The sequence below is a fragment of the Dermacentor variabilis genome, chromosome 3 (genome assembly GCF_050947875.1).
Source record: "Dermacentor variabilis isolate Ectoservices chromosome 3, ASM5094787v1, whole genome shotgun sequence".
Lineage (NCBI taxonomy): Eukaryota > Metazoa > Arthropoda > Arachnida > Ixodida > Ixodidae > Dermacentor > Dermacentor variabilis.
Genome location: NC_134570.1, coordinates 192208909 through 192234171, shown reverse-complemented (window position 1 = coordinate 192234171; position 25263 = coordinate 192208909). Strand labels below are relative to the sequence as shown.

At 45.3% G+C, this 25263-nt stretch overlaps 1 protein-coding gene across 2 annotated transcripts in view; it reads right to left on the bottom strand.

Annotated features, from left to right (window-relative positions):
• Positions 1-25263, bottom strand: part of LOC142576583 (focadhesin) — a 429785-nt gene that overhangs the window by 128857 nt on the left and 275665 nt on the right. For both annotated transcript variants that reach the window (XM_075686768.1, XM_075686769.1), the window contains exons 24-25: positions 22474-22624; positions 13072-13188 (exon numbers count right to left, since the gene is read on the bottom strand). In XM_075686768.1, the coding sequence (XP_075542883.1) occupies positions 13072-13188; positions 22474-22624 (268 nt within the window). The remainder of the gene's footprint in view (positions 1-13071; positions 13189-22473; positions 22625-25263) is intronic.

The following is a 25263-nucleotide window of genomic DNA, read 5'->3' as shown; positions in this document are numbered from 1 at the left end:
CAAGCATCATGTCAAGGCGACGTTTCACCACGCTCCTGGCTGTGCTGCATGTTTCTGACCCAAAAACCAAACATGGCACTGTTGAATAAGAACTGTACAAGGTGTCCTGGTTAAAAATAACTACTAACATACTCAAGTCTCCAACCTTCAAAGGTGTACTGACTTTTTGAACACATCAAAAATTGGTCCGAGACATTTTTCTAGCCATATCGTGGAATTTCAGTGGTTGAAAGGACGGTTAAATCCAAAGCGCAGTCTAAAATTCGGCAATACCTTGGAGACAAAATTGTAAAATGGGGCTAGAAGTTGTGGGTTCTTGCAGACCCCAAAAACCGGCTACACCATCCAATTCATAGACTATACAGGGAAGCATGAAAAATCTACAGCCAATGGGCTGGCCTTTGATGTCGTGACTAAGCTTTGCAACAACTACCTTGGCTGTGGATACATTATTTATAGGGATAATTTTTACAGCCCGACCTCTCTTCTCGTGCACCTCTTGGAATATCTGATTTTTGCATTGATTTCAGGGAGGCAACAGTCCTTGTCATCGAGATTGGTTAAGAGTACTTGCAAGTATGTAGGCATTGGTTCGGTCTATTGCAAGGCTTCGGTTATGGAGGCGATGACCATTCCATGGCCCCTTCCGTGTGAGAAAAATCCATCAGTGACTGTCCTTATTTGCATAGAAGAGTGAATTTCAATATAACAAAATTTATATGAAATGAAGCAAATTGCCAATTTTACTGACTTCATTACATTGAGTTTTAACTGTAATTCCGATGCAACTGTAGACAGAGGGTTGCAGGAAATCGCTAAAACCTCAATGTTTGTATTTTACCCGACTGTCTCTGCACAAGTGTCCATGGGACAGTGCTTGTCCAGTTTCCTATGTTTAATCTTCGATTCATTAACTCAAGATGGCAAGTTCTACTAGGAATGCTGTGCAGTCTATCTGTTATGAGTAATGGAGCATGTTAAATAAATTGAGGACCACAATTTGCACACATGGTATAACCAGGTAAGTTATTCAACCAGGATGTTGGAACAAAATGTTTTTCATTCTGGTTTTAGTTTTGTTCCATTGAAGAGCATTCTGTTCTGGTTCTGCTCCGATACGAAAAAGAAAAAAAAACGAAGAGGACAGGTAATAGTGCATAACGGTTTTGGTCACATACAAAAATTTTCGGAGCAAAGTAACTATAAAAACATAGCATTTATTTTTTCTAAATAAATGAATCATGAATTTTGAGACCATGCTCAGTGCCTCGAGTCAATCAAGGCACTGAGTATGATCTCAGAAGCAGCACATCATTGAGCGTACTTGCCGAAATGCGAGACTGCTGTTTAGATAAAACCAACTTAAACGAACGGTAAAACTTCAGTAACAAAACGCTGTACCTGTAGAAAATGAAACGATAAGCTCTTCAGCGCACAAGCCCTGGCTTTTGCTATGATGCCAATTTGCTAGTGCACGAAGCGACAGGCTTAGATTAGTGGAGCGCTCAGCTGGCTATCGCTTACAGTAACATTGCCTGAGATATACGTGCTAATCCAGACGTTGCCTGAGGTCGGTTGTTTTGGATTGCAGACTTTCCCCTTGAACCGAAAACCAATCAAAAATATTCGGTTTCACTCCGAAACAAAATAATAATGTTCTGGTTATGCTTTGGTTTCGGGCAAAAATACCATCTTATTTTTTTTTTCATTTTTCATTTTGGTTTTTGTTCCACTCCGACCCACTGATTTCAATGCAATGTGAAGCTTATTGCAATTTTTCGCGTTAACCATACACCAGTAGTCATAGATCATTCCAAGCCTACTTAAAAGAGAGAGGCTCTTTATTAGAAAAACAAAGAATTTTGCCAGCGCGTATACAACTGCTATCATGCTACTCTGTATAGGGATGGGGAATGAGATTCAAAGATTCCAGAGGAGATTGGAAAAAAATTTAAAGAAAGAATAAAAATACTAAATACGAAATGCACTCGTGGACCACATACTAATATTTACAGGTGAGATGATGGGTAAACTTAGGCTTTTCTAAGCGAAATGTTGAATCTTTAAAGCTTTCAGATTAGACAATCTCTGACAGGTATTCGTACAGGAAATCCAAAACCTGCTGTTGTTTTGAAGGGCTGGCTATTGGACCTAATACGCTGGGTAGCGTTAACGGATCATGACAAATCATTTCCATTTGTTGCTCAAAAAAACTGGCAGTGGCTTAGCTCGACTATGCCAGGATATACGTAGCGAAAGCTACGTATATCCTGGCATAGCATAGCTTGGTTAGCCTTGGTTAGCCTTGGTTAGCCTTGGTTAATCTTGATTGCAAGTCCAGGTTAGTCTGGTTGTCTAGCTATGTTGCGGCGTTTAGCCAGTCATTCGGTGCACTGTTTATATGTTTCCTGGGTGATTCGTTTCCTCTTCATCTCGCTCCGATGTCGATTCCAGGCCTCCTGCTGCTTATCAGAATTGTCGCCATCCACAACTGTGGTTGCGGTGCACGCGAGCTCTCCTTTTCAATCCTCCGACATGTTATCAGGCATGCGACGGTGCTGGCGAAGCAAGCGGAGGCGAGTGCAATGACGAGGAATGCGGTGTGACGTCACACCAAATGGCGACGGCGGAAAGGTGCGGCACTGCGCCGCGGTGGAACACCTGTGGCTCAGTGCTACTAGTGGCGCATGGGCAGTAGTGACTGGTGAGCGAGAGAGAGAAATATCTAGGGTGAGGCGCGCATTGTGACGTCATGTGCCTCCTCAGAGCACCGCCACGGCGAAATCGCAAGTTCGTGGCTAGTAAAACTTTCACTTTAAGAACTGTCTCTCGTTGCTGTACACAGGACATTCAAGTAGTATGTGCTCCACTGTCTCTAAGCTGCCACAGCAGGGATTAGTGGTATGCCCTATGCGGTACAGATAATTGTTTGTGTGTGCCACGTTCAGCCGAAGACGATAGTAAAATGTCTCTAAGTGTCAAGGACGTGGTTGCAGAATTCTCAATCTCACTTCTGGATCAATATTGTTACGCGAAGGGCGAGTCAGCAAGACGAGCAACTATTTACAGATTATATTTACAACAACGGTGGCAGTGCTGACCGGCTAGATTCACAGCACGAGCCCAGTTCGTTCTTCCTCCTCTTTTCTGGATTGATGGTGCCCATGCGCCTCGTTCAAACAAACAAATACCACATGCATGTAGCATAATCCCCTGGCAGCAGAAGTGACATCCTGGAGCATCTAAATGTCATCACTGGGAGGGTGATACTGCTTCAGTCGTGTAACATGCTTGGTATCACTGGACTGGGAAGCAGATGGGGCATCAGGGGGGATCTTGTAGGTGAATTCCCTAACTGTGGCTTAATAACATGAAGCTTATTAGATATTTCGGTGTCCCATGAGTGGTGCCAACAGCTTCTTAGCTTTTTCTGTAGGAAAGTTTTAAGTCTATGGCAGGGACAGCTACAGAGTAGTTTGTAGCTTTTGTAGCCATTGAGGTAGCGGTTTAGTCTGCAAGCATGTTGCCCTCAATACCTCTATGGACAGGTACCCAACATATTGTGATATGCTGGTTAGAGATATACAATGTACATAGAAGTAATATCATTATGCACGGGATTTTTATGTTTACTGAACTACATTATGAATCTTATGACACTTAAGGGGTCGGGAAATATAACAGCTCTTTGTATCTTTGTTTGCTTGACGTGTTGGACAGCCGACGTTACTGCATATGCCTCAGCTGTGAAGATACTCATTTCCACATGTAAAATGTCTGCTTCGGAAAAGGATAGGCCAAAGACACGCCGGCATGAAACTTAGATGTGTCAGTGTAAAATTCTTGGCATCAATATTTTGAGTGTAGTTCGAGAAAAAAAAAATGCACTTGAATATGTGCCTCTGGAGCGTGTTTTGTAACATCTACAAATTATGTGTCAAATTCTGTATCTTGCCAGTGCCATGGCGGCAATAGAGCAATCAGGCTATGCTGAAAGTGTTGGACATTCATTTCCTCACTGAGGCTCCTAACACACAAGGGTAAAGGCTTTCTCACTGCAGGTCGATTATGAAAGAATGCGGTACTGGTCATATCATTTACGTTAGAATGAGAGGGATGTTTTAAATTAGCATTTATTTTAAAAAACTACACAAAGGTCAGATATGACCGCTGCAGACGGAGTGACCACTCATTAGCCTCAACGAAAAGGCTTGTCACAGGACTTGTCCTGAAGGCGCCCGGGGCCAGTCGGATGCCTAGATGGTTGACGAGATCCAGTATCTTTAGAGCATTTGGCATAGCAGATTGGTGCACTATGGCGCCATAATCTAATTGCGTACATATAAGGCACTTGTAGAGGTTCATGAGGCAGATTTTATCACTACGCCAACTAGACTGCAACAGTATATTAATACTGTTCATTGTTTTTAAGCATTTGTTGTTAAAGGGCCCATCACCAGACCTCATAGGAAATTTTGGTTATATTCTGTAGGTTTTTACGTGTCCTCTAGGGAACACTCTGCCGAAAAATTTTTTCAGATCGGCTAATTAATAGCCGAGATAAAAATATTTCAGTGCCACGAACCCATGATTTCAGGAGGTGAGCTCCACTGCATAGTGAGGCACTCCCTCCACTCGTACCGTCCAGCCTCCGCAATCAAAATTCCTTCCCTGCATTGTCCGATACCGGACTTCGAAGATCGTGTGATGCATACGTCATGGGCCCCGCCTTCATTTTTTTTCATCGCTTATTATTATTTTTATTTTTTTCGGTGTTGTGCACTTCCACCGACGCCGTTGAGCGCTATCTCGTTTCTCGCACAACGCACAATTTTGCACGCTGTGCACAAGGACACATGACTAAAGGTATAATTCAGTGCTACACGAATACTGAGGCAAAACAAGTGGATCGCAGAGCATGATCACATTAGAAAATGGCATAGTTTCGGTGCCCACACACGTGACTGCATGATTGAGGGAACAAGCAGACCAAGTGGAAGTACATCTCTTTTGCTTCGGTGCGAAGTAAAACAAGAAACATGCAGACATTCCATTTGTGTGTTTTATTTCTCTAAACTTCAATTCATCAATTCAAGCAACAAATCACACAAATAACAGATGTTGCCTTGAATAATTCTTGAAGTCACATGTCACCACGAGCGATGTCACACTGTGGACCCGAGTACATAGGCGCAGGGATACGAGTACATCACCGTCCGGTTTGGAGTGCAGTCACCGTGAGAAAAAGGGAAAACGGTGTTCAGACTGAAATTTCAGACCTTTCCGTGGCGCATAGCGATGTAATTCTTTGCAAACACGATCGTTAGCGCGCTTTGTATGCTCTGCACTTGTCAGCTCAAAATGGCCAGACCTGGTGAGGGGCCCTTTCAGAAATTTCATATGTGGGATGAAAGTTAGCTTTGAGTCCAGTGTGATACCTAGAAATTTGTGTTCTGTGGTCACCGGCAAGTGCTGTTTGTGTAGTTCTACACTGGGCTCTGCAAATAAGCCTCTCTTTCGTGTGAAGAAGATACAGGAACTCTTGTGAGGATTTACCTTAAAGCCACTTTCTTCAGCCTATCTACATTCTTCATTCAAGCCAAGCTGAATATGTCGCTCACAGATTGCGAGGTTACGTGATTTGAATCCCAATTGTATATCATCTACGTATACAAAACAAAACATATTCCGTGGAATCCACGACCACAAGGAGCTTCTCTTTACAATAAAGAGGGTACAACTTAATATACCACCTTGCGGTACCTCCGTCTCCTGAATAAATGGCCAGGGTAGAGCATTGCCAACTCTAACTCTAAATGTACGGTGTGATAAGCACAAACTTTCAATTACATTCAGCATATTGCCTCGAATACCCATTTCTGAGAGGTCTCGAAAAATCTCATGTTGCCAAGTTGTGTCATATGCCTTTACCATATGAAAGAACTCGGAAAGAAAGAACTGCTTATGGTAAAGGCATGGTGAATGTTTCCCTCAATCTGCACGACATGGTTGGTAATCGACCGACCTTCTCTGAAACCATACTGATAAGGGTCAAACATTTTGTTGAATTCAAAGAAATGTAAAAGATGATGCTTTATCACTTTTTCTAAGAGTTTGCATAAGCAGCTTGCGAGTGCTACAGTCAAATCTCAATATAATGAATCACGCAGGACAGCAGAGAATCATTCGTTATTTTGAAATATTGTTGTAATGAAAAACTTGCGATTATAAGCCAGTGGACAAACTTAAGAAAGAAAATGGCATACCTTGGCAGTAGACGTATGTGCAGACAAGCATACTCTCAACAAAAATGTTTCACTCACTTCAAAGCTGCTTTATTTGAAGAAATCAGTCATTTTCTTCTGGCATGTGCAGCACTCACAACTGATTAGAAATGCATCTACATCTTCCACTTTGCGCAATACCTCATCGGGTACTTCATTGCACCGAGCAATGAAAGTGTGGACTTAGTTCACGTGCATTAAAACATCAATGTTCGACATGATCTCATCTTCTGTGTTCAGTGAGCCACGGTCGTCTTCCTTCGGGTTGTCATCATCACTGGAGACATCGCAAACGCAGTTAACAATCTTTTTGGTTGTCAGGTCCACCACCATTAGTGCTGCGCTGTCGCTCTCCACATGGTCGTCGAAAGAAGAGATGCCAGGCAGCAGTTCCGCAACCTCGGTCTACAAGTCTCCTGGGCTGTTGTCGGTCACCTCCAGGCCATCTTCAAGCTGCCTGACGAATATTTATTGCAGTCGGCTGCTTTAAGCGGAGGTTGATAATCAACCACTGCACAAGGTGCTTACTCAATTCTGCTTTCACACTCTTTATAATACCTTGGTCTAGGGGTCGCAGCAAGGATGTGTTGTTTGGCGGCAGAAACTCCACGAAAATGTGCGTCAAGCAAACATTCACAGTGTGAGCAGAGCAGTTGTCGACAACCAGTAGAATTCTTCGGTCATCCTTCCTCATTTGGTTGTCGAGTTTGATAAGCCACTCGGAAAAGAGTTCTTTGGTCATCCAGGCTCATTTGTTGGCGTGGTAGTTGAACGGTAATGACATGATGTTTTCATGCAGCGAGGCTTCGTGTACTTGCCGATGAGGAGTGGCTTAACTTTCTTCGTGCATGTTGCATTGCAGCAGAGCAGGATTGTCAAGCGAAGATGCGAATTCTCTCCTTTGCACTGCTGCCCTTTGAAGTGCATCATTCGGTATGGCAGGAGCTGATAAAAGCATGCGGTCTCATCCGCGTTGAAAATATCATCTTCAGAGTATGGTTCAGCCACTACTAGAAAACTATAATTGCACCAGAAATCCACGCATTCTCTGTCAGAAGCCTTTTCCTCGCCCAAGACTACCTGCCAAGTTTTTTCATTCCTTTGGCGGAAACGAAAAAAACCAACCCACACTGGTGTCAAACCCAGTTATTTCAAGTGCGTCGGCAAATTTGCTGACTTTTTCTTGAAGCACTGGGCCAGACACGGGAACGTTTTGCAATCTGGCATCTTTGAACCACGTGAGACTAGCTTGGTACACATTTTAAAAGTTTCCCAGTTGCAACCATTTCCTCGTAGGAGCGAGTTGCGATTCCAGCTAAAGCTTGACAATCTTGTCTCGGTCTTTCAAAATGGTTGCGACAGTTGATGGGGCAATGCCATGCTGTCTGCACATGTCGATTTGCTTTTTCCCTGTGTCAATTTCCTGTAGTACGTCCAATTTGTCCTGCAGCGAAAACTGCTTTTGCTTCTTCTTGGTGCTGTTGTTAGCTCCATTCATCGTTGTATCTCGCGCAAACATCACTAAACCTTTGTCGTGAAGTTCCTGGTGAAGTTTCTGGTGAAGCAGTGGCACTTGACAAGGTGATGATGATAGCTAGTGCACTCGCAGTTTCTGTTTCACGTGAGAGTTGCGGCGCTGTTACTTTTAGCCGAATTCGTAATACTGATGTTCAAAGGTTATAAAGGGGAAAATAAACTACATGCTTTATTTTTAAATATGCGCTGTATTGCAATTCGTAGTTCTGAAATATTTTCGCATTGAACATATAGGCAATGTGGCGGGGATTTTTAAAATATTTGCAACTTTAAAAAATTTTTTAATGTGGGGTTCGTAGTAACAAGATTTAACTGTTAGGGCGGTAACTTGATATGTCAGATGGGTCTTTACCCTGTTTCAAGACTGGGACTACAATAGCTTCTTTCCATGTAGATGGAAGGTAGCCTGCAGCGCAAAAGGATTGAAAAGTGACATCAGTGTCACCTGTTGTCAGTATGTAGGTTTCTAATTGTGATTCTGTCAGCTACCAGTGTAGAGCTCCTACGAACGCTCAAGGCAGCTCTCACCTCGGCAATATTAAAAGGACGTTTGTACAATTTATATGGTTGGCATTTAAGGTCCAGTGTTTTAAGCATCGGCTACTTGCTTATATTTAAGAAACGATTCTTAGTAGTATATGGAGCTTCATACATGCTCAATGTGTGTGCTAAGGGTATTTGCCTGGTCTTCCAAGGTATTCCCTTCGTTATTGACCAAGGGCAACAGGTGGATTTGCTGCCCCTTTAGCCCCCCTTCTTAGACAATTCCATACTTTCACCTCCTGCGTGTAAGAACTTATGTTCGACAGAAACCTCTTTCAGCTTCTTCTCCTGGCCTCTGTCTGTGTCCTCCTTGCCTGTGACTTGGCGTGCTTAAATTCAACCAGATTTTCTGCAGTCAGGGAACAGTGCAGTATACCCCCTGCTTTATTTTATTTCTTCCGTGCCTGCTTGCAGTTTTCCTTCCACCAAGGCACTCATCTTTTGCATGAGCCATCATCACTTGTTTTTGGAATGCATTTTTCTACTGCATCAATAATAAAATTGGTAAAATGCGCTATTGCATCATCTATGCTAAGTTCACTGATAAAATATCATGATAAAATGTGGATTCTTTAAAATCTTCCTAGAGGTTAGTTTCCACTTAGACGCATGTGGAGGAGGGTCATGTTGTCTAACTAAATTTAGAGTCATTGGAAAGTGGTCATTTCCAAATGGGTTTTTAGAACATGCCATGCTAAGTCAGAGAGAGGAGAAGCAGAGCCAATCGACATATTTACTGATGAGTATGAATTATGATAAATATTGTAATAGGTTGGCTCCCTCTTATTGAAGAGGCATGTGCTGTAGTTAACTAGGAAATTTTCTATTAGCTGGTCTCTGGTGTCACACCAGGAGTCTCCCCACGGAGAGTGATGAGCATTAAAATCCTCGGTGATGATGTACAGTTCTGGAAGCTGATTAATTAACACGCAAAATTCTGTTTTGCAGAGTTGGTAATGAGGTGATATGTATATTGAGCAGAAGGTTACTAACTTGTTGAAAAGAATCACTTGCACAGACACTGCCTCAAGGGGCACCTGAAGAGAAAGAATCTGGCAGGCTACAGACCTATCTACAAGTACTGCTACACCTCTGGACAGAGCAACAGCATCGTCACGGTCTTTACGGAAGATAGCATACTGTCTGAGAAAGTTTGTGTGGGTTTTAAGTGTGTTTCCTGAACGCACAGCACTTTTGGATTTACTTATGCAGTAGTTCTGCGATATCATTGAGACTATGGAGAAGTCCTCTCACATTCCACGGTAGGATTTGCATGTTCATTTTGATAGTATGTGTGATGCTGTGTGTTCAAGAGTAGCAAATTAGCTTACAGAGTCCTTTCCAGGTGCCATGACATGGGGTTTGTCTTTTTTGAAGTTCTCAATGGATTCACGCTAATACTTTGGCGCTCGTGACGCCGTTTGACTGGGAGTCGTGTCCATCGCCTCTTGTGGGACGTTGGACACCCGCTCTTGTAAATGGCTTGGTTGAGGAGAAGGCCTCTTCTCAAGGGATGAGGCTCTTGGTGCCACCAGCCTGGAGGTCGATGGCCCCTTCATCTGGAACAGTGGAGCAGCGCTGGCTACAGCCACCAAGGGGGCGGATGGCATCACTGCCCACTCACTGTGTGTGGGCCGGACAGCCGCCGGAAACCGTTGTAATGCTCCCCCTGACGCATCACTTCAGCAAAGCTGTTCTTTGGCAGGTATGACCCCCGCCGTCGTTCTTCCTTCAATTAGATATTTTCTTTGACTTTGATGGTTGAAATTTCTTTCTCCTTTTACCATGATGGGCATGACTGCAAGTACGCGGCATGTTTACCATCATAGTTGACACAGTGTAGAGGGTTATTGCCTGTTTCGGAGGTATGTTCACTGTTGCTGCATTTGGCGTAATTCAGGTGGCCTCGACAGTTCTGGGAACTGTGGCCAAACCTTTGGCATGTATGGCCAAACACGAAGTTTGATGTACCTGGCCTCGATGGACTCAGGCAGGACACTTGAGCCGAAGGTGGGTACCAGGTGCTCGGTCTGGATTTCTTTGCCATCGCACCTCATCTTAGTTCTCTTAACACTGATACCATTCTTCTCATTGAAGCTCTCCAAGAGTTCAGCCTCCGTCAGCTACAGCAAATCATAATCTGGGACAACGCCACAGGTAGTGTTCATAGTGCAGTGTGGGGTTACTGCCATTTGAACGTGCCTAAATGGCACTAGACTGGGCAGCTTTACAGACTGTTTCTTATCATGGAGCTCCAAGAGGAGATCACCACTTGCCATCTTTGTTGCCTTATAGCCTGGTGCAAGAGCCTCAGTTAGAGGCTTCAAAACTAGAAAAGGGGGAGATTGTTCATACTTGTTTTTCTGGTTTTTACAAGTGAATGATGTGGAATCTTGGGAAGTTTGATGTCCAAAGAACTGGAACACATCTTCGGTGCGCCCCCTTTCTTAAGGGCAATCAGGGAGTGGTGGGAAGGAACGAGCCATTAGGATATGTGGAGATTTGGTAACAACACCCAGCTGCCCACTACAGAGCCAAACAAGGAGATGCCGCAGGAGTTATAAGCAACATTTCCTGCAAACGCCAACAGCACATTATTGCTATAACTAAATATGTGCAACCACGGTTGGTCACTCCACACAAGGTCAACCCTTGCTGCCCACGAAGTTGGACGATAAAAGAAATTAAACAGAGGACAGGAAAGACTGAAAGTGAGAGAAAGATGAAGATTGGTGAGAAGGACAGGAAAAGGCAACTACCAATTTCCTCCGGGCAGTCCGTCAGTCTGGGGGTGCCATCCACGTAAAGCAGACGGCAATGAGGTATGTTGCCTCCGCTGAGGGGCCTTAAAGGTCCAAACACTCAACATCAGCTCAACACCCCAGATCCCCTTTTCCTAAGAGACGGCTAAGCCATGCATTGCTAGACGTGGGAGGGTCCGACCCTCATACACTTGGGTATGTTGTGCCGCAACACACCAAATGCCTGCTGATGCAGATGCCCCTGCAGGGTTGTATATGATTTGAGAACTCGGCATTCGAACATTTGTGAATATTCAGTTGGATACGAATATTAGAAACAAGCCATTATATATTACTGGCAGTGCTGCGGCAAGCACAGCCCTTAGCATTTGCTTCTTTTAATCTAAGAACATTTGTTTGACTTTGTGATGAAATGTTATTAAAACTTTGTGCTGTCGGCGAAATTTTGCCTGTAAAGAATGTGTAGCTACTGGATTTTTAATCTTTGTGGGAAGGTCAGCCTCTAAATAGCAAGGGGCACGAGTTTGTAGACAGCTGGGGTGCATTCTTTTGCAGCACCCTCCCTATCTGAGCTTATTGTTTCACAGCAAATACAATAAGTGAGGGGTCACACAGGGTCAAATGCCTCTGAATTTAAGGGCATTTGATGTTGTGTAATAAGGAACAGGTAGGCGAGAACAGACAGCTACTGTAAACTCCTCAATTTCCCAAACTAACACGAGCCAAATACACAATATTTTAGCATAACGGCTCACTAGTCTAACTTTTTACAGTTGACAATGTAATTGCGATGTCCCAACATGTTAAAGTAACCAAACTTGCTAATAAATGCATGCGCATATCATTATTCAATTCAATTTTCCAAGCTGAGTATTCATATTCTATTCGTATTCTAAAATTTTGATATTCGCATGCCCCTAGAAATAAAGTAATGAAATTACATGTCACTCGTTATGAACGAGTCTGCCTCGTGCACACTTGATCACATGAACTCCAAAGAAGAGTGCGCAGGAAGACAACACACATCAGGCCACCATTTTTCACGGCTCACCCTCGCATGCTTTTCCTCGCACAAACAGCACATAACACTCAGGCATAATCTTATAACACTTGGACTTTATACGGAACCTCACAGAGAAAGCAAAAATTTGCCTGGAGTGTACCTATAAATGCTACCGCAATAAAAGGAGGTTGTGATGAGGGAATGGAAAAGGACGCTTGTGCTGCCGGTTTCTTCAAATAGAGGTGACAATAACAGAAAGGAATGCTAGAAGTGTGCAGGCACTGTGAACATTCTTTTCTGTTTTTGACACCTCTATTTTGAAAAAATGGCAGAATAGTTTTTCGATGTCAGCGATGTTTGACCACTGTTTATCACTTTCCGTCTTCCCGAGATCCTTGTCTGGTTGATTAGAATCGATGCACAATTTGAATGATGTACAGTATAAACAAAGGCCATTTGCTCATGCTACTCAGTAGACTACCAGCACAGGCACTGTTTGCTGCTGTTGCCCAATTACATTTCTCTAAGTATGTCGCTTCATGTGGGGTGTTCTATGCAGGGAAACTCCCCTTTTTCCAGTAGAATCTGTTCAAATAGAAAAAAAAAATTGTTTGACATTAACTGAAATTGTCAGAATTGTGGAGAATGTGAAAGACTGCCTTAGCAAAAAGTGTATTAAGATACTGCAGGACAAATTGAAGCAATGGGAGTGTGCAAAATCATGCAAAAACAATATGAGGTGAGGAAAGAGCTCGCCAACAATGTGGGCGAAGGTGGGGTGGGGGGGAGTAACCACTGCCGATGAGGCACAGACACAGTCAAGCATGCACATGGAAGTAAAAAAAGAATAACAAAAGTTGAAGCCATGCCCGCACGATGCAAATGTGGTCACAAATGGACGTCTGCAGGAGGAAGTGACTGTAATGAGTGGCCATGCCCTCACCTGCGGATCTTCCTGGCGCCTCTTCTCAAACCAGAGCAGCAGCTCTTCCACGTTGGACAGAGAGAGCAGTCCCTGCGCTGCACTGCACACTACGAGGCTCGTGCACACACACCGCACCTGCAACATAGGTGTCCTTGTTCTTTCCAGTAGACACCGCTAGATCTCAATCTCATCTTCTCAATCTACTATCAATTCAAGACATCCATTGATCTGGCTATCCCATTCTTTCGCAACGTCTATGCAAAACATTTTTTTTTTTTTCACAAAATTTGGATGGGTTCGGATGGGAACGACGAACGCATATCTCATGCCCACAGACATGGCCGTTTTGTTCCTGACAAATGTCGACCTATTATTGCTAAATTTGTGTCTTTTAAGCTCAGGGAAACTATCCTCGCATCAAAAAGCAAATTAAAATCCTCTAAGGTAACCGTTAGTGAAGATTTTTGTAAAGCGACAAGAAATGTGAGGAAAAAGTTGTTTGAGTTTGTGGCGAAAAGCGGCGAAAAGTTTTCACTACGGTATAACAAGCTGCATATTGGCAATAAGTGTTACGTTTGCTCAGCGGACAGAGATAGTGTGTGTGAATTAGGACCAAGGAGTGAGAGCGGTATAGCCAGGTCTTCGTCTAGCACTAGCCATGCTGCCGCAGACACATCTTTATCCTAGCCAAAAACGTGCTCTTACTATCTACCATCAGAATTTAACGTGATGATTTATCGTCCATTATTGACTCATGCACTGCCGATGTGGTGGTACTAACAGAGACTTGGATTTCAAATGCTATCAGTAATACAGAATTATTTGACTGCGAAAAAAATTGCACCATCTACTGCCAAGACCAGACTGAAAAACACGGAGGTGGTGTACTGATTGCCATTGCCGATTACCTCGTATTAGACATCATCATCGTCACTACTGCCCTTGAAATTCTCTGTGTCTGCATGAACCTTGACTACCAAAGTGCATTATTCTGTGTATGCTATAGGCCACCGAGCCCAACACCACCTTTCTGCGACGAATTATGTGTTGAATGGTTTGGTTACGAGATACCCTTCACTGCCTTTATTTTTGTTAGGTACCTTCAATTTTCCCAAAATAGATTGTTCTGGTCCCTTTCCTACTATCAGAGACACTTCCGCAGTCAGCCAATCCTTTTGAACCTATGCATGCAGTTCAAGTTTACACAGCTGGTTTCAAGACCTACAAGATTTGACTCCAGTACATCTAACCTATTAGATTTAATTCTTACCACTGCTCCTCACCTTTGGCATGGTATTACTTACATGCCTGGTTTGAGCGACCATTGCCTTATTCACTTCGAAATAACTGTGCATACTACAAATAAAGTTAAATGCGGCAAGAGAATTAGAGACTATTCAAGAGGTGACTACGCATCAATTAACACCGAACTTGCGCTCTTAATCGAGAACTGCATGCCTACCTTCTTCGAGAGAACAGTAAGTCAAAATTAGGCTTTATTTAAGAATACAGTCACATCCCTTGCTGATAAGTACGTCCCAATAAGCCTAACTGCAAAAAACTCCCGATCACCGTGGTTCATCGTTACCCTGAAACGACTTTTGAATAAGAAGAAACGCTTCTTTCGCCTTGCAAAACATGTTAACACTTCCGAACGTTGGTGCGCACACTGCGATGTTTTCCGAATTTATCGAATAGCTATCAAAGAAGCCAAGCATGTTTTTCTGAATAACACACTGCCTTTACTTCTTTCCATAAATGCATATAAATTCTGGAGAATTATCAAACCCAAAGAAGAAAATGTCATTCAGCTTTCTGATAGCGCTAGGAATACTCTGACAAGTGATGTACGCTGTACTGCCTCAAACGTCGCCTTTGTGAACTCGTTTTCTGATTGTTCTTTTGATGTGGCCCCAGATATGCTTAAGCGTGACTTTTTCCCCGTGGACCCCATTGTCATCGATTTCACAGGTATTGTGAAGCTAATACAGGGCCTGAAATTATCGTCTAGTTGCGGTGTTGACAACATCAATTAAATGTTTTTGAAAAATGCTGTTGTTTGTTCCAGCGTATACATGGCTCACCTTTCCACCCAGTCTGTTGAACACTCCACAATGCTGGCTGACTGGAAGGTAGCTAGGGTGGTTCCACTCTTCAAACAAGCAAATCCGAATTCTCCTCTTAACTACAGGCCTATTTCATTAACAAGCATTCCCTGTAAGCTTCTAGAGCACTATATATTGTCGCAGCCTATTAGGAGACGGATAGCCAGCGTAGAAAACGTGTAAAAGCACTTTTATGAGAGCAGTCAACGCGACGTCGTTGTCGTCTCTGTTTTTCCACTCGCGCGCCACTTCAGCGTCGTTCTCATCGCCTGGCACATACCCGCGGCGACCATATAGGATGTGGCATTTGCCCCCCCCCCCCCTTGAAAAAAAAAAAAAGGCATCGTCCCGATGCACCAACCGCCGAAGGCTGTGCACAGACGGTGCAAAGTTGAGGTCACGAGGAAATGTAGGGCTTCATACGAAGCACGTGCACAACCTCGGGCAGATGCCGCCGGCGTTTGGAGCAGTTATGGCTGTCGGGGACAACTTCATAATTCACATCGCTGATGCGACGCAGAACTGTGTACGGGCCGAAGTATCTTCGCAGGAACTTCTCAGACAGCCCCCGCCGACGAATCGGAGTCCAGATCCACACCTGGTCACCGACGTTGTATGGGACGGGTCTGTGCCGAAGATTGTAGTGTCGGGCATCGTATTCCTGTCGTTCTTGGATTCGCAAACGCGCAAGCTACCTGGCGTCCTCGGCGCGTTGCGTAAACTCCTCGGCACCAGTCTCATCATCACCGCACTCGTGTGGCAGCATTGCGTCCAACATTGTTGTCACTTCGCGTCCGTAAATGAGGGTGAAAGGCGTCACGCGTGTGGTCTCTTGGCGAGCCGTGTTATACGCAAATGTAACGTATGGTAAAATCTCGTCCCAGTTCTTGTGGTCGACGTCGATGTACATACTCATCATGTCTGCCAGTGTCTTATTCATACGTTCTGTCAGCCCATTGGTTTGGGGATGATAAGCCGTGGTCTTTCGGTGAGTGGTACCACTTAGTCGCAACACGGTATCCAGAAGCGCAGCCGTGAACGCAGATCCTCTGTCTGTTATGACCACTGCGGGAGCGCCATGCCTTAGGACGACGGCTTCGACGAAAAAATCGCGCTGCTTCGGCTGCTGTTCCACGTTGGATAGCACCTGTTTCGGCGTATCGAGTAAGATAATCAGTGACGACGATTATCCATCTATTTCCAGCAGTAGACAGTGGAAATGGACCTAAAAGGTCCATGCCAATTTGTTCGAACGGCGCTTGCGGTATCTGAACAGGATACAGCAGTCCAGCTGGCTTGCCGGGTAGGGCTTTGCGGCGCTGGCAATCTAGGCATGTCTATGTGTAACGTTGCACGATCGACGCAAGTCTAGGCCAATAGTACTTTAGCCTAATTCTTGCCAATGTGCGGGTGTATCCCAAGTGACCAGCGGTCGGCTCGTTGTGACAGGCATGTAGGACTTCGTCGCGAAGAGATGCGGGAATGACGAGTAGGTAGCTGCTGCCATTAGGTGAAAAGTTCTTTTTATAGAGAACGTCATGGCGGAAGCAAAACGAAGGCAGCCCTCTCGCGAATAACCTCGGCATGCGGCTTGTTTTTCCCTCTAAGTAATTGAAAAGAGGAACCAGTTCTGCGTCCTCGCGTTGGTGGCGTGAAACGTCGACAGTATCTAGCACGCCTAGAAAACCCGCGTCATCATCGTCGTGGACTGCAGTCTCAACAGGAGACCGAGAGAGGCAGTCGGCGTCGGTGTGTCGTTTCCCCGATTTGTACACAACCGAGAAGTCGAACTCTTGGAGCCGAAGACTCCAGCGCGCAAGCTGACCAGCTGGATCTTTTAAATTAGTCAGCCAGCAAAGTGCATGATGATCACTGACAACGGTGAAACTCTGACCATACAAATATGGCCGAAATTTCAGGACGGCCCACACCAGAGCGAGACATTCTTTTTCTGTAGTGGAGTAGTTAGCCTCCGTGCTGGATAGCGTCCTGCTGGCGTAAGCAATCACTCTTTCGGTGCCGTCCTGCCGCTGTACAAGCACTGCGCCGAGGCCGACATTACTAGCGTCGGTATGAAGAATCGTAGGAGCGTCTTCATCAAAGTGTGCGAGGACGGGAGGCGCCTGCAGCCGTTGCCGTAGGTCATCAAAAGCCCGTTGCTGGTCTTCACCCCACACAAAGGGGACATCTTCTCTGGTAAGATGGGTCAATGGCCATGCGATGCGCGAAAATTCCGCAATAAACCGTCGGTAGTAGGCGCAAAGGCCCAGAAAACGTCGCACGGCCTTTTTATCTGATGGCGTTGGGAAATTAGCAACGGCAGATATTTTATCAGGGTCAGGTTGGACACCTTCACGACTAAAACGTGACCGAGAAATTGAAGTTCTTCAAAGCCAAAATGGCACTTTTCAGGTTTTAAAGTTAGACCAGCTGAGCGTATTGCTTCGAAGACCATCTTTAGTCTCCGTAAGTGTTCCTCGAACGTTACGGAGAAAACAATCACGTCGTCGAGGTAGACCAGACAGGTTTGCCATTTGAGGCCTGAGAGTGCAGTGTCCATTAGTCGTTGAAACGTTGCCGGCGCAGAACACAAACCGAAGGGGAGCACCTGAAATTCATAAAGTCCGTCGGGCGTAACAAAAGCGGTCTTCTCACGGTCTCTCTCATCAACTTCTATTTGCCAGTAGCCGCTTTTCAAATCCATCGACGAAAAGTAACGTGCGTTTCGTAGCCTGTCCAGTGAATCGTCGATACGCGGTAGCGGATAAACTTTCTTTGTGATCAGGTTGAGTTTTCGGTAGTCGACGCAGAAGCGCAGGCTACCATCCTTCTTTTTCACCAATACGACAGGCGATGCCCAAGGACTCTTAGGTGGCCGAATAACGCCGTCGTCAAGCATCGTCTTCACTTGTGTCTGGATTGCCTTGTGCTCTTTCGGTGCTACACGATAAGGATTCTGCCAAATTGGTCTGGTGTCGGCTTCGGTGACAATACGGTGCTTAGTGAGCGGCGTCTGGCTAACTCGTGACGTGGATGAGAAGCAGCTCTTAAACTCATTGATGAGCTCAAGAAGGCTGCTGCGTTCGACGGGCGATAAGGTGGGACTGATATCGACCACAGGGGAAGGCATAGCCCCAGTGAACGTCGCGTGCTCCACTGAGAGGCAGTCCTGTATTGATGGAAATTCGTCGAAGTAAGCAACAGCCGTGCCTTTAACAATGTGTCGACGTTCCCCGGTAAAATTCGTCAGCAGGAGTTCAGCACGTCCGTCGTGTACGTTAATTACGGCCCTGGCGATGGAAACGCCTTGACTCAGTACCAGTGCGTCGATGTGTTCAGCGACGCCAGTGCCAGTGTTGAAGTTGTCGCAGATTACAGGCACGAGGGAACAGCTTCGCGGCGGACGCGTGACGTCGTCGTCGGCGATATGTAAGCGGGGTCGCTGGTGCTCCGCGGGGTCGACGTCGTCTGAACTCGTAGAAAATGTGACGACGAGGTGACGGACATTAATCACTGCACCATACTCTCTCAAAAAATCCATCCCCAATATAAGTTCTTTACAACACTCAAAGAGAATGACGAGGGTGGCGACGAAGGTTGCGCCGGCGATTACTATTCTGGCTGTGCATTTTCCAATCGGCGTCATCAACTGGCCACCGGCAGTTCGGATGTTGGGCCCGGTCCACGGCGTCTTCCCTTTTCGCAGCCTGTCGGCCAGCTTTTGACTGATTATCGAAAAATGCGAACCAGTATCGACGAGAGCGGCCACTTGGTGGCCGTCAATGCAAACGACAAGATCGGCACTGACGGCGTCGTTTACAGGAGGTGTGGTTGGAGTCGTCGGAGTTGTAGAGTCGTCGATCGTCGGAGATGGGGGCTCTTGGGTAGCTAGCCAGTTTGCAACCTCACCCCCGGAGGTCGCTGCGTCTAGTTTCCTCGGCGCGGGCTAGGGGACCTGCCCCTAGAGGCGTCAGAAAATTCGCGACGGGTCGGTGGGGTGTAACGAGCCGGAGAGGGGGAACGCGATCGAGGCGTCGTTGAACCTTCTGGCCGAAAGTTTGTAGAATTTCCGTCGCGGCTACGTGCAGCATCAGACACAGGGTAACTGCAGCTGGAAAATTTTGGATACCCAGCCGCGCGGTAAACATGTCCTGCTTCGCCGCAATGAAAGCATAGCGGCCGGCGGTCAGCGGTGCGCCACAAATCGGTCTTTCGAAGCGGGTAGCCGGCAGAGGATTCACTGTAGAAACGAGGTGCAGCGATCGACTGGCGGCGATACGGCATAGTTGGCGGCGGCTGTGACTGTCGAAAATAGGGCGTCGGTGGTGGTGGTGATGGCTGCGTCGTAGTGGTCGACGGTGTCAGCAGCATCGAAGTGGCAGGAGGTGGACGGCAGACAGCTTCCGCGTAGGTCAATCGTCGCGGCACCGCCTGCCAGTCGGGCGACGAAAAGGCCTCTCGAACTTCCTCCCGAACGATACCAGCGACAGAAGCCACCGCTGGTGCCATGGGAGAAGATCCTGAGCTGCCGGATCTCCTCTCGCACAATCTCTCTGATGACTTCACGTAGAGACGTGCTGCAGCTCTCAGGTAGAATGGAAGCGTTCACCGGCGAGCTCTTGCGATCATATTGGCGGTACCGTTGCTGTAGTGCCCGTTCTATAGCGGTAGCCTCCTTGGTAAATTCGGCCACTGTCATTGGTGGGTTCCTCACGAGCCCGGCAAAGAGTTCCTCCTTCACTCCGCGCAAGAGATAGCGCAACTTCTTTTCTTCGGCCATCTCAGGGTCTGCTCTGCGGAAAAGGCGGGCCATATCTTCTGCAAACATGGCAACGCTCTCGTTTGGTTTGGTCGCGTCAGGCCTAGCAGGCGGCGACTGTACCGGTGAACAGGAGTTTCGATGAACGAAGGTGATTCCGCTTTCGAGGTATGGCTCCGCGAAGGGGTGCCGAGCATGAGACAATCCTGCCCCGCACCTCCACCAGTGTCGCAGCCTATTAGGAGACGGATAGCCGGCGTAGAGGACGTGTAAAAGCACTTTTATGAGAGCAGTCAACGCGACGTCGTTGTCGTCTCTGTTTTTCCACTCGCGCGCCACTTCAGCGTCGTTCTCATCGCCTGGCACATACCCGCGGCGACCATATAGGATGTGGCAATATATAGCAATCTCGTTTCTTTTCTTGAAAGCAACTCGTTTTTCAGTTCTTGTCAGCACAGTTTTTGAAAGAATTTTTCTTGCATGACTCAACTCTTGCCTTTCATTATCTTAGAATCATCTTTAGATAGTGGTTTGCTAACTGACTGTATCTTTCTAGACTTTGCTAAGGCTTTCGATAAGGTGTCACATGGATTATTCCTTCTTAAAATTAGTTCCCTGAATACTGACCCTAATCTTTTCAAATGAAGTGAATGTTTCTTGACTAACCACTCTCAGTTTGTATCAGCTAACGACACGTTATCATCACCATGTGCCATAACATCTGGTGTTCCCCAAGGTTCTGTTTTGGGTCCTTTACTCTTTCTAATTTATATTAATGGCCTTCCGATTGGAATTAACTCTTCCCTTAAGCTTTTTGCTGATGACTGCATTCTTTTTCGTAAATAAATGACCCTAATGATAGTTGCGCCCTTCAGTGTGATCTTGACAACGTATTCAATTGTTGTGAGCAATGGTGTATTGTTCTTAACCCGTCCAGGTGTAAAGTTATGTCCATCTCGCACCAATCTAATCTGTCCAAAACATTCGATTACAAGATTAACGAAGTTTCACTAGAGGGTGTCCTACCTTATAAATATCTTGGTGTTCACATTACTAACACCCTATCCTGGTGCATGCACATCGAATACATCACTAACAATGTGAACCATGCCCTTGGCTACATGTGCAGAAACTTCTCTCAGGCTCCATCCCGTTTGAAGCTACTTTTGTATCAAACACTAATTTGGCCTAAGCTAGAATACGCATCATCCATATGGGATCCCGTACAACTCACTTCAATCGAGGCTATAGAATCTGTTCAGAATCGCTCAGCTAGCTTCATCCTTTCAAATTCGCATAGCTAGTGTTTCTTTAATGAAATCAAAACTTGGTCTAATTAATCTTGCAGTTCGTAGAAAAATTACATGCCTTAGTGTTTTCCACAGCATTTTCTTTCATAACCAGACACTAAAACAGGAATTTTTTTCTTCAATCCCATCACATATATCATTACGTGTTGATCATCCGCATAAAGTTGCCATTCCTAGCTGCATAACAAATTTGATTTTTAATATTCTTTCTTACCTAAGACTAGCGCAGAGGGGAACCACCTTCCGCCTCTTACTGCCTGCATTGAAGACACGCCATCCCTCAAGACAGCCATTATCAAGCATATCATAGAACAGGCATCTGCATTATGACTTTTGATTTTTGCTTGTACTTTCTTTTTTCCACCCACCCCCTCTGTAACGCCCCTGTTGGCCCTGAGGGTATTGTAATAAATAAATAAATTAATTAATTAATTAATTAATTATTAATTAGTGACACTTTGTTGTACTGAATACCAATAGGGTTCTCAGTTTAATAGTGGACCTGTGTTCTGCGGCTATCTTTTATTCATTGCATAGAAAGTTTTGCTTTGCAGTTATTATTAAAAAATGCAGAATGGCTACTCAACGTTACAGTGGGCGGGTTATCATAAAACGGCAACCACGTGCACGTGACGCTCAAGCAACGCGACAGGCAGACCCTGTCGCACTGTCGTGTCGCGGCATGGAGCACTCATATGGACGCAACATCATGAAAAAATGTAACAACAAATTTAAATTGCTGTCCAAATAAATACAATTGTGTGCCCATTAAAATATTGCAAGCATACTATGGGACCAATGTTTCAACCAAGATGCATTAGATCTAGCTTTAACATGTTGTCATCGCTAGTGAAGGAATCACATGGGAACAGAAGGCAGCTGTTGTAAAGGCTTTCGTGTCAGGTGTTAGGAAGTTGTGCGTTGCACACGTCAAAGATTCTTCCGCCGTTTTGTCAAAATTTCATCACATACATGGCCATGTAGTGGTTCCATGGGCCCCAAAGCCTTTTCTACGCATGTTAATGTTGTGCACTCCAATGGTCGTATATTGAAGTAAAGGGCAATAATGGGTATAACGAAGCAATCAACATGACAAAATAATTTTGACTTCCCCTTCAACTTCATTACAATGTGGTTTTACTTAGCTCAGGATGTTCTGAAGCATGTGATAAGAAAGAACAACAAAGAACAAGTAGGAGGCTGGCTTGTCGCCACAGAGACCAGAACACCGTATGTGGCCACCCACCTCAAAGGAGCAAGCGTCTGGGTCAGCTGCATGGAGGTCCTCGCAGAAGCGTGTGCAGCTGTCGATTATCATTTGGTGCAACTCCTCATCACCTCGTGCGACTTGGACCAGTGAACACAAACACAGTGCCAGGGACAGCAGCTGCCCGGGCCTGTTAAGAGAGGTCCCCAATTCAATCAGCACCAGAAAGATTGAGTACAAAGCAATGCTGAATCCAGCTGCAGTTCCCTTCCATTACATTCTGCAAATGACAAGTATTGGCTCTGCACATCATGAAATATGAAAACTTCAGTTGTGTGCAAGCTTCAGAGCAAGCAAACTAAGCCACTTCTTTATTAGTCACACTAAAATACACAGAAAGAAAGAAAGAAAGAAACAAAGCAAGCAAGAAAGAAAGAAAGAAAGAATACTCAGATTTAGTAATTTATTGTCCAGGTGCATTTGTATTCACAACTTCAATAGAATGCCTCCATACGCCTGAGTTCAGCAACTGTATTTACATGAATTTAACACATACCTTCTTTCTGAGAAAATGGGGTCCAAAAATTGCCAACACGTTACGACTAGATACAAAACTGAAATAGTGTTTGCAGCATTTGCAACTGCCTACCATCAAATCCATCAGACGCAGCACGACTCGCAACTGAAGATGGTGACAGCATGTTTTCTTGAAGGTTGCTGTGGGTTCACTTAGTGTTTGATCACAACCTGCAGCAGTATTATCAGCCAATCACTTTCGGAGACGCTATAACTCTCTCAACATTTCACATGACTTGGCACCAGACGCATACGCATATGCCACTGCCAGAGCTCCTGCCACTGTGCCAAGCTTACTGTGCACAGCGCCAGGAACACTCTCAACCGAATACTTCGACAAGTCCAATGCTGATTCACATAAAATCTTGTGAAAGTGGTAGCAGTATCTCTAAATGTGATCACTCAACTATACCGCCCCTATCTCCCTGGTATCCACAGCCCATGACGGTCTTGCACTGTAAAAGGCATGGCACATCCTGTAAGGTGACATCTCATTTCTGTACGTGGATGAGTGGAGAGGTCAACTTCCTGACACCATGTCGCGCTGCTGCGTCCTGCGGCAGCCAAGAAACCGAGCTATTGGCGATGAAAGATCATGCAGGTCCCACCCAGTTCCCGAAAACATGCAAAAGAGCCCCCGACATTTATTTCACGCCATATATGTAAGTCCCATGACATCACTGCTATGTGGCTTTCGTGGGCACAGATACAGAAGATAGAATAGCGCCCCCCCCCCCATACTGTAACTCATGCACTATAACAGTACACAAGCACTTAACAGCATGTGTACGACAACAGATGCGTATAGCGACTGTGTGACGACGACGCAATGGCCACGATAGCATGAAAATAGCAGCATAATCACATTTGAACGATGACAGCATAATTACGATAGAATAAGGAAGAAGGAATGACGTCAATGGATGGTATAAGGCGGTGTGACTATGTCAAGATGACGATCATGGTCTGATGTTACTGAAGAGATGACAATAGTAATATGACAATGTGGCGACGACGACTGTGTAACCACAATGGCGTGACGACAACATGACGAGAGTTGGAAGTCGAAGTTAGAATGATGGCAATTGAATCACCACAATGGCACTACGACAATGGTATGACAGTGAATGTATCATGACAGCTGTATGATGACGATACAATGTCGACAATGGCATGCCAACGGTATGAGCACAATGAGGTGATGAGCGTATGACTATGACTAAACAACGACTGTATCGCAAAGCCTGTATGGCAATGATGGCATGACAACAATGACGGCATGACCAAACTCGGGTGACGAAGCTGTAGTGATGACAATTGCATGATCAAGACAGCATGATGACGGCACTAAGACAATGGGTGAATGATGGCCATCTGAAGATGACACAGTGATGACGATGGCATAACCACAGCAGCATAATTAAGATTATGGGGTCTCACCCATGCTCGTGAGCCAAACGAAAGACAACACAGTAGCACAAACGATCACAAAGGCATTTATTGCACCTTTCATACACTAATGCCTGCTAGCCGAATTACTATCCTCAGAACATGTCGATGGGCGCACGAGAAATGGAGAAGTCCGACTCACTGCAACCGGGTAGCAAGCAAGTATGTCTGTCCCCATGTTGGACACCAACGCCTAATTGTTCGTGTGTACTGTCACGTGAATGCTGGCACATTCAGACAATCATGTTCATCCATTCTGGTGTCCTGCTCCTAGGCCATCTGCAGGACGGTCCAGTGAAGCTGGTTGGTGCATGGGCGAAACATCCCCACATCATCAGTAGAATTGCTAGAGTCGTGCATCCTTACAAGAGAATCACAAGGATAGATTCAAGAGAATGGTGAAGGCGGTATGATGACAACGGCATGACAATAGTGACACGTGTGCTTGTTTATATTTATCCGGTGACCACTGTTCACCAGCTAACAAATGTTAAAAGTTATCGCTCAGCACAAGTCGCGCCTGCATGATTGGAACTGATTGGAATGTTATTGATGGTTCTATTCCTTCTCTGTTGTCACTGAAGCTTATGTACCGTATATACTCATGTATAAGCCACCCACCCCCATGTATAGCCAGCACCCCTACTTTCCAACGAATATAGTTGAGAAAAAAACTGTGCAAAAAAACACACATAGTCTCACAAAGTGCTACAAGATGGCGCCAGTTAGTTTTTCCCACTCACCACATACCATTATCATCACTGCTGTGCGTCAACCTAACAGATCGAGTGAAGGCTCGGTTGA